The sequence below is a fragment of the Corticium candelabrum genome, chromosome 1 (genome assembly GCF_963422355.1).
Source record: "Corticium candelabrum chromosome 1, ooCorCand1.1, whole genome shotgun sequence".
In the NCBI taxonomy this organism is placed as follows: domain Eukaryota; kingdom Metazoa; phylum Porifera; class Homoscleromorpha; order Homosclerophorida; family Plakinidae; genus Corticium; species Corticium candelabrum.
Window position 1 is genome coordinate 13,783,915 of NC_085085.1, and position 19,269 is coordinate 13,803,183.

General features: G+C 41.0%; 1 protein-coding gene across 2 annotated transcripts; it reads right to left on the reverse strand.

Moving 5' to 3' along the window:
• Positions 1-329: 329 nt before the first annotated feature.
• Positions 330-19,180, reverse strand: LOC134177049 (1-phosphatidylinositol 4,5-bisphosphate phosphodiesterase eta-2-like). 2 transcript variants are annotated; one of them, XM_062643754.1, is made up of 21 exons: positions 17,805-19,180; positions 17,705-17,740; positions 10,505-10,807; positions 9,066-9,632; positions 7,840-7,947; positions 7,689-7,781; positions 7,090-7,188; positions 6,923-7,030; positions 4,326-4,919; positions 2,909-3,015; positions 2,720-2,844; positions 2,593-2,663; positions 2,413-2,538; positions 2,205-2,355; positions 2,026-2,144; positions 1,842-1,970; positions 1,700-1,777; positions 1,533-1,635; positions 1,291-1,465; positions 900-1,211; positions 330-835 (listed from the first exon to the last, which is right to left on the reverse strand). In XM_062643754.1, the coding sequence occupies exons 1-21, from the start codon at positions 18,045-18,047 to the stop codon at positions 547-549; spliced, it is 3,936 nt and encodes a 1,311-aa protein (XP_062499738.1). In that variant the 5' UTR covers positions 18,048-19,180; the 3' UTR covers positions 330-546. The 2 variants fall into 2 exon arrangements, with proteins under 2 accessions (XP_062499738.1, XP_062499745.1); XM_062643761.1 differs by lacking the exons at positions 17,705-17,740; positions 17,805-19,180 and adding an exon at positions 11,146-11,213.
• Positions 19,181-19,269: the final 89 nt, after the last annotated feature.

Below are 19,269 nucleotides of genomic sequence, written 5' to 3' on the forward strand. Positions count from 1 at the left end.
GAAACGCTCGTCAGGCAGAGCTCTAGTAGAGCCTCGATTTTCCTGTGCGCCTCGCGCGTACTATTTTTATAAATTCTACCGTTACTTTGTCGCACGTTTTCCAAAGTGCAAACATTAAGAAATCCTTTCTATTGGTTTTTTACAATGTTCCGGTGCCAAGAAACCCTGATCCACAAGGGGGTCGGAACAAAACGACGGCTTCTGAGACTTGGCTCAGACTATCTTGTCCCCTGCCCTCTTCAGTCCCAGTGCCCAGCGCTATCTTCCAGACCGGCCGCACCCATGTAGAGAGAGGACTGTGAATTAATTAAGTGTGCAATTGAGAATCACTGCACGAGAGCATGAAACTGCCACCATCAAAATTAGAACCAGTTCTTCACACTCTGATATGAGTGTGGCTCAGTCATATTGCAACTGTGAATAGTAGCGATTTTGTACATGTAATGTTCTAAGTACTCGACGGTTGCGCCTCAATAACATCAGCTCTCGTAAAATGAAAAAAACTAAGTGAATGTAAAGGGTATTAAGAATCATCCATCTTCTTTCTTACTTCTTTCTTGATTCTCGACCATCCTTATACATTTTGGCTTGAGACCTGGTAATTAGGGGAGAACGAGCTCGAATTTTTTCTCTTTTATCATGGAGAATATATTCAGTCCTTTGTCCTAACTTCTTACTACTAGTAGTGTGTGCAATCACTTGATCAGGCAGCAGAACTATCTCATCTCTATCATCACTGCTCAACCGTTGAACAAGAGAAAATTCCTTAAAGATGCTCCCTCCAACTTCCTGATCCCGAAGGTGCTCTTTCTTAACTACCTCCTTAATGATGTCCCTGTATTGTAACAAATGACATTAAAACAATCACAATAATAATGTTTACTAGCAACTGACCCTACCCCACTTTTGTGTTAGAATCAGTCACAACAGTCACTGTCTTCATATTAAGTTCTTGTACCTTTACTTCAATCTGACCAATTTCCTTGGTACTGATAGTCCCCGACCCAAGTGAACCACCATCAGACGTCATCTTCTTGTAGACATACAATTCACAACCGTCCTTTAATTGCGCTTGGATTTCTTCCAGAGGTTGTGAATCTTCTAAATCCTTGATAACATTACGTGCCCGTGTTTTACTTTCCAATTGACAAACGGCCAGAACAAAATTGTCTCCTGGTTCTTGACAACTCACAACATAATTAACCAAGTTTCTACAAACAAAGCATACTCAAGACATGGTGTGACACTACAGGTAAGCTAATTGGGTGACTATTAGCTCCATATGCACACCTTGCTGTAGTCAATGAAGTCAAGTCCACAACTGTGGAACGTCGTGCTCTCCCACAGTGTTCATCCAGATGAACACAAATACGTGACTCTTGAGTCTTCTGAAGAAGTAAGCAAGTTGTGCCCTTTTTATGAAGAACTTGTAGTGCCTTTTCATTTTGTCTCAGCAACTGCGCCTCTGCAAATACCATACACTACTATGAGTTCGATCCACTTTCATAAATCACACTAAAAGCCAACCATACCAGCACCATCTTTCACCAACCGCAAGCCAAAACATTTACAAAGCTCACCATCACCATTAGCTTCCTCTAAAATCAAGCTAATAACAGCTTCCGTTGTAGCTTCCTACAGTAATATTAAAAGCATTAAATAACAAATAATCCGTAGCTATCATTAACCTATCACTTGCCGCTGTCATGCACAAAACTGTTGACTGAAAAGTTCCATGCCTTAGAAAACCTTGAATTTTCTCTTGAACTGTCTCTGTCTATTTAATTAAACATAAAACACAACTGAAAACAGAGAAACCTACAGTTACAACCAGATCCTACATCTGTGATACAAACTGTGTCAAACTGATGCCTGTCAACTGTGGTCCACACACGAAAGAAGAAAGGGGAAAAGTCAATTGACTGCACCGATTGTTTCCTACCATTGTCAGAACTGCTGATCTCTTTTACCTAATGTACAACAAAAATAAACCAACTACCACGATTAAAAAAGATCATTTCATACTTTGATCCTTGCAAACAATGACAATGGTCCACAAAGTGATACTTGTCTTGACTGCAAGTACATGTGCCTATAACCACTATGAAAACATTTCACAGGCAGTCGCACAAAGCCAATTTCATCTGCAAAACAGAACAGACAAAACATGTAATGGATAATACTGCATCAGGTCAACGTCCTACCTAGATTTCCTCCAAAAAGAGCAAAGCGTATTGACGTTAGCTCAGGAAAGTCCATACATGTTCTGAAACGAACATTCATAGCTGGAAATCCAGTCTTATTGGAAATAGCAGATGACTGATATTGAGCCATATCGGACAACAGACCAAAAACCTATCAAGTAACAACATATTAGTGCTCAGTCTTCTAGCATCTTCATTACATCCATACCTCAATAGACAAAGAAATTGACTGGAAGCATAATGGTACATTTTGTGCTGACCAAACCTTAACACTTAGTTCCACAGCACTATTGTGTGTACCCAAAACTGGGTCAAAAATCATTTCCCTTAGATACTACATACCAAATACAGTACAAGACCACACAAAAGAAAGAGTCGTTACACTAACTTTGGGTTTGAGAAGATAACCACATCCTCCATTCTGCTGAAACATTGACAAGTAGTGCTGCAAATTGGCATCTAAAAGACAGAATACAAAATACTGTGAAATTTTGACATTTTGTCAGATACTCAACCGTTGGTCTGATAGTTGAGAGCAACCATCTGGCAACCACATTGCCAAAACTGACATGGGTTGAAATTGCTTGAATCTACACGCACTGAAGATGGATACACTCTGCTGCTGTGCCGACAACTGTACCTTTACAAACACCAAACACCAAAATCTATCTTGACTGCTTTCATCTGATTGGACTAAGACTTACGTTGTATATTCAGCTGGCTTTTCTTTACAAAGCTTTCTAGCTGTGCTCTCTTTCAATGAGAACATTTCCACACAAGGACGCTTTTGATCATCTATGTAGCCATAACCCTTCCATAAATCAAAGCACACATGTCAATAATTCGCCATTGGTCATATATAACTGCATTCCAATATTGAAGTTGTTCTGTAAAATGTCACCATAAACAATGTTGGTCAGACGTCAGTCAGCCAGTCAGCCAGCTAAAACTGTGGTCAAAACACTAGAGTGATATTTCATCCTACAGTTAGAATGACAAAACAATCTACATTTAGAAAAGTTTAAACACATTCAAAATCTGTTAGCTACATAAACAGTAAACACAAAGAGCTGCTTATTTCAGATGAGCCCCTCCGCCAAGGCTTGCCTCCTACTATATGCTACAAAGAAGAACTCTGGGCCTGTACCGACAATCTCCTGCAGCTGGGCCAGATACCCACAAAAGCACCGACATGTGATGCTAACTGAGATGTGAGCATCCAAAGTCCCACATAGATCCCAGTGGCTGATGTTTACATCAGTTTGTTCTACCTAGATTTCATAATACCAACACTTGAAATACCCCACCAAACAGTAAATTCACACATGCATAGTATCTTTTCCTATTCCTAATCAGACCAGCATGTATAAAAACAGTCACTGTAACATTAAATTTTGTGGCTTCGAATTAAGAGTATTCTAGATATATGATATATTAAATACTGACAAAGACATGATTATCCATAAATCAAGGTTCAACAAATGGCTGCTTAATAATTAAAGCAAAAACATCCAGAAACATAATTTGATGATGGTCGTCTATGTCATCCTACGACCTAAAAGACAAATGAATCCTAACAAGAACTGCTAATGTCGAGACACACAAAGACTCATATTGCTATCCAGCTAAAAAATTGTGTAAGTAAAGATCTTAACTGTCTCCATGCCTTTGCAAAAGCTGTTTGAAAGACAAACATTTTACATGTAGATCTTGACAGTGTGCTGAGCAAGCGAGAACTAGTTTTGCAAGGAGCAAATCATATATAATGCACTGTTGCTTTCGAAAATAGGTGAGGTCGTCAAAGACTACGTATACAAACCATTATCAATAAGATCCAGTCACCATAAATCTAAACATGAACCCAATCAACCCATTGAAGGTTAAATTACATACATCTTGGCTCTAGATAACATAAAAAACTTGATTGCAAACGAGTAAGTCACAGTAGCCTAGACTGGTAGATTCCATCTCTCTATTCCCATCAGTTCACTTCCATTACAATGTAAATCAGCCTAGTATATATATAAAGTACGTTGTATTAATTAATGTCAGTGTCAGTCAGTCAAACACACAATAACAGAACTATGCAGTCAACCAAAAAGAAAGATAACATGCTGACACCTTTAGTCCTAAGTAAGGAACAGGCTGCACATAGGTCACTAATTGTGACAACTCTGGAACAACTGCAGAAGATGCTATTGTCCACCTCTTTGGTGGTATCAAAGGTGACATTTGCTGTTCTGACGACGCACAAAGACTTGATCGACTCCCCTTGAACCTCTTTAGCTTTGTCACAAATCGAATAAATGAACCACGTTTGGATCTCTTTACATGATCAGAGTCTATGTCACACTGTTCACCCCTATTGGCAGGTGGCAGCAGCAAGCATTTGTCACTGCTCATCTTCATCTCAGGGTTTTCAAGTTTTACACTGTCAAGGATTGACTGGATGTCCTCTATATCTTCATGATCAGAGTCCTCTATTTCAGAATCAAGTATCTTGTGCCTGCTGAACGCCTTACCACCTTCTGTTGGACTACATATGCCACTTTCAAAACCATCATCTGTTTCTTCACCAGATGACCCACTGACGGACTGATGTTGATTGCTGTCAGTTTCTTTCTTGCTGACAGGAACACTTTCATCAGCACTGCTATCAAATTTGATAGATGAATGAAGATTTGAACGCTCTCCCCTGCTGGCTTTAAATGGTTCCTAAAATATAAAGTCTAGTAAACAATCACACCATACTACAATATCTGACAAAATAATTAGACATTGCTCCATATCACAAAGTTCTGCTATGTCAAATGTCATGGCAAAATCTTCCATCATAAAACAATGATTAGCTTTGGTTGCAACCTGCACTTTGGAAAAGTACAACGAGAGCGTAAGTCACTTAACTTCTACATAACTGTGCTTCATGTAGCAGTCATGAATGCAAACTCATTACACGGGCTTAGTGTTCAAAGTCAACAACCATGGTTCTTTCTGCACAGAGAATAACCAGTAAATGTACCATAAATGTAGATGAGAAAACTAAGCTCATACGGTGAGCTCAAGATGTAGATAAGCAGGCAGCTAAGCAATTCTTAGACGTTAATCAACTACATGTCAGTGAAAGCATACAGGCACAAGTGAGAGAGCATGCATGTAGTTACTAGACATTACTTTTATGTACAGAAGCTACATGAGCTATTACGACTACAGTTTACAAAAGCCAATCTGTGCCATCAGTGTGTGCATGCCAAATATTTCTTTAAGTCTGCAACACTGTGTTTCCATGTAATTATCACTTTTTACACCTACTGCACTTAACATCTGCTGCACTTAACATGGCTAGTGCTGCCAGGTTAAAAGAACATATCATATAAGATGAAACTTTGGCAGGAATTTATTTTGGCGTTGGGCATCACTGTCGGATAATTGATATCCTATAGGTATTAAATACCCCAACTACTACAGCTGTTCATGGCCATCACACTACCCTAGCTTACCGATCTCCAACTAGACTATATTGCTGAAGAATTGCTGTGTCAGTGCAAAGAACGTGACTCACATGACTCCACCTGCTTCATCGATAGCTTCACGACTTCAATCTCATTCTCATGTTTAACCTTCCTGCTAGACAGGGTATAGGCACAACAAAAGGCAAGCATCTTGTTGCCACATCATCATGATGCCTGATCACATGGGTGATGACGTTGACAAATCCCAGTGGCTAAATTAAAGGCGGATTTTATATTGGCACTCGCTGAAAATTCTGCCAATCCGCCAATATAAATTCCCCACCAATATTTCATCTTATACGGTATATGGCTGATTGTCAAAGTCAATATCTATCATTAGTAGCAATATTTAGCCCCACTTTTGAGACCCAGTTTAGCAACTAACCCTAAAGTCTGTCCACACTGACTTCTCCCTCTCCTAGAGACACGCTAAACACTTCATTTTAGAGCTCATGGTCATGCCGTTCTTTGGGTGTGCATTGCAGATGAACTTCTGCCAACCTAGTTATGCAAATCGTTTACGTAGCTACTCTAACCAATAGACAGCCTTCAATTAAAAGACAAACCCACCCTTTATGCTAATTACTGATTGCTCATTGGATGAACACTGGAAACATCTGCCTACGCAAGAATCACACAAGTTCGGGGGGGGAGGGGGAGAAGTTAGAATGGACGGACTTTAGGATCAACGTATAATCCACACAAACAGACAAACAGGCAGACATAAGCATTCCTTTATACTTACAGATAATCACCATGTTGCAAGCAAGTGGTATATTATTGTATACTGTATTGTATGTCTTTGATACAAAAACATTGTATTGGATTGAACTAATTCAAACTGAGCCTCCCAAAAGTACACAAATACACAATGTCAATGGAGCAGAACCAGATAAGCATAGCAATTGTTGAGGTGCATAGTTGACCTTGTTCTTAAACTTGACATTTCTCACATGCAAATACATGACAAGTGCATACAGAAGGCCTGGAAGGGAATCAGTCACAAGTGCATAGCAATGCATAACCTTAACACTGCCAAGCAATAGCCTCGTACCATGCAAACCTTCTCATGCTGTCATGCCTGTTCCCATGTCTCTGGTGTTGCCGTGTGTCACACAAGGAAACGAGCACAACAGCACAAGAGAGACTGGTATGAGGCTACCAAGTAAGACCTACTGAATTACAGTATTCTATAACAACAACGAATACCTCTGGAAATGGCAAGTAGAATTCTGCATTTGAAGGTTGTTGTTCACCTGCCACTTTTGCCATTCCTAACCCTTTCTTTTGCTTGATGAGAACTTTATACTTCAATTGCTGCATAAAATAGACACTAAAAATGTCACTGTACACAGTAAAAATTGAGAAGCATCAACCTCTGGAGATGGCAACTCTTTGCCACACTTATCTCCTTCCAAATAGCTTGTCTGTAGATGTTTGCCAAGGAATTTCCTGAGAATCTCTGCCATTAACTGCTACAATATTATCAAATTGTTATCAATATATACAGTATATATATCCCACCGGGGCCACCTGACTTTTCTGACTAATTATACGCGTTATATAATTCAGCCGATTTACCACCAACTTCTTTACAAGATTTACCTCACACGTATACATAACAACTGTCACACGCATGACATTTGCCATCTATCAACTTTACACCATACACTTCATCATGCGTACCATCTACAGTACATCCCACATATATCTGTAGCAAGGCTGATGCTACTCTCGCTGTGTAATTCTGTTGCACACATATTAGTACGTTGAGCGGCTCTCCGGAGTACCACGTACGCACCTCTATATAGAGGTTTAGTCAGATAAGACTCACGCATACCTAGAGTCTGATGCAGGAGACGTGGGTTCGAATAACTATACGCGTTATAATTCAGCTGATTTACCACTTACTTCTTTATATATATGCATATACAAACAGAGAGGCAGGCATGCAACCAAAAATATTAGTCCATACCTGCTGCTTTTGACCACAGTGGTTTTCAAGGGAAAGAATGAGAGGGTAATGAGATGTCACAAAGGCGTGTTCTGCAATGACTTTTACAGCATCCTAAAATATTTTCCTTGAACAAAATAACTTGTCTTAACACTGCCAACCAATCACTCACATAAAACAAAATTTCTGATGTCATAGTGTGTCCATGGCGTATGACTGGTTTACCATCACTTCCATCCCAACAGTCTAACTCAAGACACCGACATCCTAAGTGTAATACCTAAAGCACATTAGCAACATGTACATATTGAAAACAATTACATGCACTCACACCTAGAGTTTAACATGTACAGTAGTACAGTACAAGAAAAGGATTGCATGCCCAAGCGAAAACCACATGACTCCTGCTCTGTATATAAACTATTTAGCATGTTGTTGTCCCATCTTAAGGCGCATTCACACTAAAACGTCCTTGACTCAAGGACACTTGAGCCCAACAAGGAGACTTCTCTTTCAAGTAGACTTAACTGCAACTTGTTCACACTAACTCACTGAAAGTCATTGCCTAGCAGCGATGGAAATGGTATTTATTCAGTCCGTCAGTCATTGTACGTACGAGCCTCTAAGCTACATCACGTGACTACAATAAGTAGACTTGAAAATAAAGACGAAAATAAGGCACATAGCAAACGTCTTTGTTCTAAGGACGAAATAAGTGTCCTTGATGTAAGTGTGCATGCAAGTGATTTTAAGGAGTCTTCGCTAAGTAGGAAATAAGGCTACTTAATTAAGTGTCAGTGTGAATGCGCCTTTAGTGTAGTTTCTCAATGAAATTAGTGTTACTATGCCAACCAAATGAACTGATTACTGCATGTTGAACAGACATGGTACTACAAAATTGTCTAATGCATTGTTACAAATGCTACAATCAATTTGAATTATTTAAACTCAAAGTATATAACAACGTCAGTATAGAACAAAGTGTAGTTTAAACCAGAAACCCACAGCCTCAACAGCACTTTATAATGACATGAAAATAAATAAACAAGTTCATAACTACATTAGCAGTTAGCAATTAATTAATATCAATGATGCAGTCTAGCTCTTGCCATTAGAGTGATGAAAAGCACAACATTTGCAGTCAATGTGATAAATCCCTTGCCTAGAAAATACTACAATAATATCACTGTATGAATAGCCAGCATTCAGTGGCTGCTACTTGCTGCTTGTTGTTTGCTACTTGAGAATGATTTTGCACAGCATTTGTAGACACATTTTTGACAGTCTATTAATTAATTAATACATGGAAATTGCAAATGTAATATAAATATGCCAGGTGAAAACAAATTAATAACAATGCAAGCTTAGCTCTCTTATATATAACAAACAAGAAAATACCTGAATATACATATCAGTGCTGGATTTGCTCGTGAATTGATTTCCAGTCAGATATGTGTTGTGTGATGATGCAATGTAATAATGAGACAATGGCTGCTCCATGTCATCCAGTGGTGCTAGTTTTGGAAAATCCAAATCACAAGCGTAGTTCTTGTGGCTAATAAAATAACGTGCAAATCCAAGAACATTTAAACTGTGCATATCTGCTGGAAATCCATCCATCAATTGATCAATCATTGACTCGGCCTCTTGAAGGTTTACTCTTGTGCCTTGTTGTTTCAAAAAAGCACGGAAACGCTCGGCATTCAATGTCAACTTCATATTGACAAACTTTACCATATGCTGTAGCTGATAGTCAAAAGTGTCAGGTGGTGCTTGCAACAGACGTCGACTAGACAACGCTCTGTGTCTATGTGCGACCTTCTCAAACTGCTCAATAATGTCTGTTCTTCTGGCTAGCCACATTGCTAGGTGAAGCTTACAAAAAGGGTCAAAACACATATCCTGTTTGTTGACTTCAAGTCGCAGAAGTAAGAGATCATCGAGTTCTTTCAAGACATTCAGCAACTACAACACACAGCAAACTATTTAATACATTCATAACTAAACGTTTCTGATTCAAAAACGGTCATTTAATATCAAATTACAAGTACTTCAATCTCCTATTGCTACAGTACAATATTACAGATTCATATACAGATAAATACAAACATGCATAAATATGCCAGACATACAGGCAATAAAGCTATTACATGCTGCACCTTCCAAACAGTGCCCCAAACATGATTGCTAGTCTAACCACTCAATCCACTAGCAAAATCTTCTGGCAGTCCACATACCACTATGTCTGCAAACACCACTACATCAAGTTTAAAAATAATTCAGCTCACTATCTCTTCATAACTTGTATGTACTTCAAAACAAACAGGACAAAACAATACAGTGAATTACAAAAATGTTCTGAGTTCAACAACTGCTACTGACCACTCTAAGTCCTTAACAATAAAGTCACTACTGACAATTTAAACCTTGTATCATCACAAGCCTGATTAGGATTCACCATCATTGTTGGCTACCAAATAAACACTAATACACTAACACTTGGAAGACAGTGAGCAAACAGAAATACTGCACTGTGTCTGTCATAAGTATCTGATAAGAATTTAACTAATTAACTACTTTCTCTTTAAGCTTATATAATAAGCACAGAAGCTATGTTTTTAAATTTAATCAATACAAACGTATGAGTAATGTCGAGTTCAATGCGACTTTATCCAAAAGCAACCTCAGCATTTCCAACAAACTAGAACACACTATTAGTGCTTACCTAAATTCCTCTCATCCACAAACAACATGATCAAAAAATAATGAAACTTCTAATACTTATGTAATCTTAATTAAGTAAAACTTCCTTCAATTATATGTGCATGCACTTTTACCTGCTCTGCTCTTACAGCTGCAATGCCAGTAAACTCAGAAATAGCAGCTGCTATGGGTACCCTTCCTCCATGTTGCCTGTACAGCTGTGTAAACTGTTTCTTCAACCAATAATCCACCCGAGGATTATCATAAAATTCTCTTGCATCACTCCCGCCATCCATCCCTCTGAAGTACTGATTAGCAGACTTTAGCACAACATTTAAACCTTTAACCCAGCAATCAGCGACATCAGCATTAGGAGAAGAAAGACTGAGAACTTTCCATGGCCAATTCCCATGGTAAATGTTAACAAGGTCTGTCACCTACAACAACAAACAGCACAACTAAAGCATACCATCTGCAATTTTCTGTCAATTGTACATGCAAGATGACATATTAATTGACCGGTTTCAGTTCTGGAAACTTTGGTGGTAACCTAAACTATTAATTAATATTTGGTTGTAACCATGCCCCACTAGGACATCATGTGCCCTGCAATCGCCTGAGTACACGTACCCTGAAAGAGGAAATTTGTGGGGGAGAAAAATTGTGCTTTTTCTAGAAACGTCACTACTTGTGCGGAATTAATTTGTGCAACAATAACGCCATCACTTTTGTGTAATGGCGCGATGCCCATGTTGGTCCATGTTGTGCTGCATACCTTCCGATGTCTGCTCGCTCCTTGCTGGAGTAGCAGTGGTAATGCTTCTCACTATTGCTCTGTCCTTCTTCATTCTCTCGTTCTTCCGTTGCTTCCACTTCTCCGTTGGCAACTGCTATGTCGCTGGCGGATAGACTGCCAGTGGCAGCAACCGGTGGCACAAACACCCCGTCCTGTGGAGATTTGCGATTGAAATAGTTCAAGATAGACGTGTTACGCTAGTTGACGTGACTGCAGTGTCCGGGTAGTGGTATGTGCGCATTAGCCACGAGACTACTGTACAAGTGTACAGTACAGTACGTACAGTGTAATGTGCATGGTTTATAGTTAACGCGCGTTAGACATACATATCTCTATCTAAAATGTTAACTTTAATAGCTAGCGCACAGTACACTATTAATACAGTCATTCGATATATTGCTACACTTGCGGTCACTCGCGAAGATTATCGATCTTACATTGGTGACAGGAGCCTATAGCTAGACGCAGCGTGACGTTCCACACGTGCACGTGTTTGATGGGTCCGGTAATTATCCTACTTTCGTTTCTGTGAAAGTTTGGACTGCATTGAAGAGTTTTGAAGACGAGAAAAAGCACTCGCCCTAACCTCTTGTTTAGCCTTCGAAAACTACAGACGGTTAGAAAGCGAGGAAAAGAAGTACTTTGTTAGTACTGAGACTTCACTGAAACAAGAATTTCTTCAAGGAGCTACGTAGTGTAGTGACAGACGACGCGCAGTAGACGAGCTACGAGGCAGGAAGTGGCGTCAATTGAATGAACCGGTGGCGGCATTTGCGCATGATGTCCAAAGGTTAGTACAGCTAGCTTACCCGGAATTTGACAGCGCATCCGCCCTAGTATAGCTAGAGACGCATTTCTGGACGGCCTTCCTAGAGAATTTCAAATTCTATTGCAACGAGACAAAACGACAAACTCAAAAAAATGTTAATTACAGAGTTAGCAGAAGTCAATCAACTGCAGTTAGCTAAGCCAGTGTATGTTCAGTCAAACCGGATTTTACAGGTTCAGCTAGAGTCAAGATGGTTCGCCGGCTTCTAGTGTCAGTCATCTAGCCAATGAAAGGAAAACCTACCATGATGTTCCATCTACTTGTCAGATAGTAGCCCAGGATAATGAAGGTTTGAACGCATACACACGAGACACAGTGCAATCGATGCGTAGTAGAGGATGGACGACACCTAGTGGTAAGAAATATCGACAATCTCGCACTCTCGCACGCAGTAAGAGGGCTTGTTACATTTGCGGTGAATTCAACCACTTGCGACGCAATTTCCCTCATGTCAATGATTGTTACCGATGTTTAATTAAGACCAGGCCACATGATTCGAGACTGTACTGCCACGATTCCGAGTGCAAGTATTGCACGTGACAGCACACTCCCCGCCACCGCTAGAAAAGCCGCTGGGAGAGGAGGAAAAATCACTAATCTAACTACTTCTGTGCATGGCTTACTTAGGGTGAAAGCTAAGATAAGAGATAAGAGCTATCCGTTCATGATCGACACTGGTGCGAAAGTTAGTTTGATACCCTTCAATGTTGTGGAAGACAATCATTTGCAGACTAAGAGTTGTGTGGCTCGCCAACCACTTATGGTAGACGGCACTACTCTTCGATGTGAGGGACTGACTTCTACAAACCTGTGCCTGGGATCTCGCTCTGTTTATTGTAATTTCTATGTGGTGAAAGACATGAATGTGGTATTTTGGGAACGGATATTCTGTCAACAATGGCGGCAAAGATTGATGTTGCCAGCAAGAAACTATTCTTGGGAGATGAGGAGATTTCAGCGAATGAGCAGGTGAGTCCACGTAAATTACCAATGCAATTTGCCAAGTTTGGACGAGTGTATTCTTTGAAACAAACCGTAGTCCCGCCAGGAAAGGAAATGACAGTTTGGGGACGAATTCATGCATTCAAGTACGACTACTGAGTATACCGGAATTGTTGAGATGGGCGAAGAATTTTCAGATAGATGTGGTTTGTTAGGATGTCCGACAATTGTAGGTTTATCATCAGACGAGAAAGTACAGCTACAGAGTTTACTAAGACGGTACAAAGAAGTGTTTGCTTACCCGGGTAATGAGGGTCATGTAGAACACAGGATACCTCTCACTTCAGATGTACCGATTATGTGTGTCGTCCACGACGTTTACCCACTCATTGGAAACAGGAGATCGAGGAAGAGGTACAGTCTTTGCTTCAGAGAGACATTATACGACCGTCGTCAACCTCGGCTTATGCTGCACCGCTGTGTCCAGTGAGAAAGAAAGATGGTACTTTACGATTATGTGTAGATTAGAGAGCACTCAATTCAAAGACAAATGACACAGCCATCCCTACAGGTAACCTTTTAGAAGCAGTAGAGTCGATGGAGGGAGCTCGCTACTTTAGTACAATTGACTTAGCACAGGGATATTTCCAAGTGCCAATAACAGAAAAAGATAAATGGAAAACAGCATTTCGGACACAGTCGGGCCTATACAAATTCAACAAATGCCGTTTGGTCTTAAAGGCGCACCAGCCACATTTTGTAAGATGATGTCGTCGGTACTGGGTCATTTATCACCAACACAACTTGTTTTACACATGGATGACTTGTGTTGTTTCGAAAACATTTGAGACACATTTGGAGCGTTTGGAGCTAATATTCGATACCTTACTCCGGAACGGGTTACGAATTAACGCTAAGAAATGTGAATTTGAAATGAATCAGGTTTTGTTTTGCGGTTTTCGAATAACAGCAGAGGGTATAAGTCCAAACGCGGAGAAACTTGCGGCGATCGAAAAGATTTCTGTCCCATCCTCAGTAAGAGAAGTGAAAACATTTTTGGGTATGACAGGACTATATCGCTGTTTCGTTCCAGGATATGCAACTATACATTGCTAAACCACTGACATATTTACTTCAGAACGATCTTTTGTTTCAATGGTCTCTTCGGTGTGGAGAAGCGTTTGCCTGTCTAGAGCAGAAGCTTTCATGTGCACCGGTACTGACTCACCCCGCTACAGATAGAGAGTCTATTTGACCACGGATGCTTCAACAGTGGCTATAGGTGCTGAGTTAGCCCAGGAAGCAAATGACGGGCGGAAACCAGTAGCATACTTTAGTAGAGCATTGTCCAAAGCAGAAAGAAAGTACTCAATATACGATCGAGAGTTTTTAGCAATAGTGATGGCTGTTCGACATTTTAGACATCATCTTTTGGGGAAGCCATTCCGATTGCGGACAGATCATTGCCCTTTACAATTTATGTCCAATTCTAAACACCCTTGGGGACGGAGAGCACGATGGATAATAGAGTCGGAAGATTATTCTTTCAACGTGAAATATGTGGTAGGAGACCAAAACACAGTAGCAGACGCACTGAGCCGTTTGGGATTCCAGAAAGAGATAGATATTATACCCGAACGAGAGGTAAGTACAATGAAGGGTTTTGCTGAAGAGACGCCCTTGCGTTGTGCTTCTACGATGTGTGAGAGTTTGTCTATCGAGAAGTCTAAAGAAGAACAAAGTAAAAATAAACTACTTCGACAAGCGTGTTTAGCGATGAAGCATAGAGTTAAGACGTTCGAATACAGCAAAGATTTGCGACGATTGATGGCAGAAAATCTCCACACATCGGCAGAAGATATTCTTCAAAGAGTGTCAGCTGAAGGCAGACTGCAAATTGTCGTACCGAAGGTCCTAACCGCAGACATTCTCACATTGGCTCATGAAGAACCATTATCAGGTCACCAAGGTGTTGAGAAGACGCTGAGAAGGATACTAGAACGATTTTGGTGGCCAAATATTAGGGAAGATGTAGTAAATTACACCAAATCATGTACAAGATGTGCCGAGAGAATGCCAGAGAACAGAAAAGCACGAGCACCTTTGGGGAATAGACGTCAAGCAAAGAAACCTTTTCAAATAATAGAGATGGATATTGAAGGACCGCTACCTATGTCGGATAACAACATACAATATATCTTAGTGATCCAAGATTCGTTTTCTCGATATGTTGAACTATCTCCCTTGTCGAGACAAACAACAGATGAGGTGTGTAGCAGAATATGTCAATGGATAGGAAGGTACGGAATGCCTGTATCAATACATTCGGATCATGGGTCATGCTTTACGAGTCAGTTTTGCTGAATTTTGTAAAACCTAGGGAATACAGCACACGATGTCAACCGTGTATCGTCCCCAAGCGAATGGAGCAGTGGAGAGGCTTAGTAGATCGCTGGGAGAAATGTCAGCTAAAATTGTGAGAGCCTCAGACCGACAATGGCAAAATCACATGTTTGAAGTGCAGTTTGCACACAACACTGCATATCATGAATCAATCAAAGATGTGCCATCTAAGATCGTATTCAAGGATACACCCAGAACAGCCATACATGCGGCGGCCGATTTGGTTATTTCGGAGTCAGAAAACTCTTTAGAGTCACGCTGATAACGCCCAATCTATGGCCAGAGGCGTACAGTAATGTTAGTGCGAACACACAACGTACAGCCGATGCTCGAAAACGGCACTATGACAAGAGTGGGTTAAACTTTCGTTCATACAAAGACGGTGATTTGGTGTGGGTAGCAAATACAGCGGGAGGGAAAGGAAAGTCTCGTACTCTTGCACCCCGTTGGACTGGCCCATACTTCATTGTCAAGAAATTGTCTGACTTAGTCTACCGTCTACGTCGAAGGTTCTCAAAAAAAGAAATCACTCTACATCACGACCGATTGAAACCGTATGTCAAACGAAAAGAACATTTACAACTACCACGGAGAAGAAAACAGAACGATTCGGAGCCGGAGATATGTACACCTATCCCTAATGACAATAGAGCACTGGTGGTCGATTCAGACTCTGATGATGACACTCATGATGACCAGACCGTGCCATTGCCAGCTGATGCTAACTAACAACCATGAGGTATTAGGTGAAGATTCCGACGACGTGCAAGATGTTCCACCACCAATGCGACGGTCCTCACGACAACGGAGACGCCCTGAGAGCTTTAATAATTTTTATGTGGATTCTAATGGGGAGGGTAGTGATGTAATGTGATGTTTTACAGTTAACGCGCGTTAGACATACGTATATATCTCTATATATCGCCAGACTTGAGGGGGGACTTAGAGCAAGTTTTGACTGGAGACGTATTTTTGCCGGGTTTGTGTTCTTTTTTATTGTGTGTCATTTGTATTGATTAGAGTTTTGAGTGTTACAAGGAATTATACAGGAAAGCCAACACGCCCTACAGTTTTGGATCCATGGCTCCCTCCCCATGACTGCTCTCATGAAGATGAAACTGTGACGACTACACAAGTCAATTAAAAAGTCAAAATGTACACAGTATGCATAGATGTGCTGCTTATATTATATATACAAGCCATGTAGCCCGTTCTTCGCCAGGGCCAATTAATTAATTAAGTTAGTTAGCACAATTCCAGCGTCTAGACTCTTGGGACATAATAAATTCGGTTATCTAAGCGGAGACACCTATGGACGACGATAAAGTGGATATCCGTCATTGTATCAGCATTGAGTTTCACGGCAGAAATTCTTTGGAAAATGCTTCGAGCAGTAGTTGCACACAAATACGGTAAAATTGGCCTAAACTGTATATTATACCATATACTATACAGTATATTATACAGTATATATTGTATAATATCATAAGTTCATGATTTTGTAATTGGTTAAAACTATTATTGATGACGGTATGTATTGCCTACATAGACAAAAAGGAGACAACTTGGCTAGAAAGTATAAGAATATTTTAGAAGTAAGTGATTATTGACTCATGTGCTAAGCGCGTGCTGAGAGCGGTGCTCATCGTTAACTCTTACATTGACTGGAGAAGAAGTTTTGGTAGTAGCTTTCGCGATCCGTCGACGGGCACTGCGCTGGCGCTGTGAGTCAAGCCGGCGAGTAGCTTCGCTATGTTTTTCTTGTCGCAGTGATAACTTTCGTCGCTTTGCCCTTGACGAAATAGCAGACAGAGAGCTCTTTTTGGGAGGCATTTTGACAGTCTACAGGCGGGTTTACTGTAATGACAACTTTTTGTCGTGCTTTAGCCAAAACAGCAGAGCGTTTGTGACGCCACAATAAATGTGCGACGTCACACTAAGTGACGCAACAATGAGTAGGCATAGGATGACATCAAGAAGTACAGATGAACGCCAGCAACGCCTAGGTATAGGACACAGACTACCGAAAACGTCACCAGTTGCTATTCCAAACTGAGAAAAGGCCGCATGCTAGAGGAGAAGCGAGGAAGTGCAGCGGTTTGCGAGCGCATAGGAAACAAACTTTTTGTGACGTCACCGGATTTTTAAAAAAAAACACAATACAAAGCAAAGTACAGGGTACTGGCCACCGCGAAGAGCACCAGTTGCTTTACGAAAGTAGAGAAGGTTATGCGCTAAAGGAGGAGCGGAAAGGAATAGCAGTTTGCGAGTAATTACGAAACAAAAATTCAAAATGGCTGCGCTCATGGGCCTACGTTCCTCTAGAGATTTAGACATACACAAACACTGCCAGTATCGATATACCTTAGCACCATGAGATTGACGCGTGTGCAAAACAAGCTGCAAAGCAAATTGACACGGTTTGTTATCTAACATGATATTTTGTAAAAAAACGGTAGCTCACCTGAATTCTTGCGACTTCTAGGAATCCGGTGACACCGGTAAGGACGTTTATCCACACGAGCTGGTGGTGTGCGCCATCCAAGTAGCAATTAATGTCAAATTTCGCTCCCTCGTCTTCCCAACAAACAAATTGCGATCCGTTGTACAGAACATCGCGTAGGCGATCACCGGCGACGCGAAAAATCGGACTATCGAGCGGACATGCTTCTTGCTGCACTGCGGCGTGCTTGTCCTTCACCTCCATTCTGACGTCTAACGTCTAGCTAGTGGGTGTGGTCACTGTCTCACATGGTACTCTTGGTCTAGTATTAATTAATTATTCTAAAATAAACGTTACTTTGAATAAGCAGTAAAATTAACTGATCCTATGTCCTACCAAAATGTAGGGTCATCCCTACGTATACTTTGTGTTTTCACCAGGATTTGCAAAGGTATGACGTTTGATGAACGCAAGACTTGCAAATTCAAGCGTTAGCTAAGATTGATGCCCAAATAAACATGCACCACTTGTCTAGATAATACTTACAAGAGCAAAAACATCACCCTTACGACCTGCGCAGCACCTGTAGAGCAATACTCATCTTTCTGGAAGTTGAGTTGGGAGCGTGTCAAAGCATTCGCGTCTTCCGTATTATATGCAGAACAGTTGTACACATGCCAAGATCAGGAAAAGAGGGTGCTACGCTCAGTATCTAGGAGTACGTGTCTACATAAGGTGTGAGGTGCTTACACTTTTCTACCTACTGTACACTGTCTTGCATCTCACTTTTTTAGCTACCAATCAGAGTCTCTGGCTACCAATCAATTAATTCTTAATGGTCTCGCCAGGGCCACGCAGCCACTTCCCATTTCCGCTCCAAACGCCTGGCCACGCGAAATCACCAACTTATTTAAAATGTAGGCGTAACCGACAATTTTCCTCCTAACCTGCAACATTGCTGATCTTGGCGAGAAGACTTTTGTATCCACGCGCCAGTCAACCACCACCTCACAGCTCAAAATGTGATCTACGCGAGCTGCTCAACTGCAGCACAATAAAAAAGGGAAAAAATTGACGCTTCAATTTAACGTCACTCATGTGATGATGAATAAACGCCCTCTTGTCTCCCCTCCCATGGCCCGCCCAGCCTCTTCAGCCTTCAGCCCCAGTGCCCAGCGCTATCTTCCAGACCTGCAAGCCTCCTGTGCAAATTTTGGCGTGATGATGAAATTGTTTGACCACAATGAAATTGCAATAGATTCCGGAGATTATGCAGAGCACGCTCCCATGTAGAGAGAGGACAATGGCTGTATGTCAAGTGTGTGTGTGTGTGTGTGTGTGTGTGTGTGTGTGTGTGTGTGTGTGTGTGTGTGTGAGAGAGAGAGAGAGAGAGAGAGAGAGAGAGAGAGAATCACTGCATGAGAGCATGAAACTGCCACCATCAAAATTAGAACCAGCTCTTCACATTCCGATATGAGTGTGACTC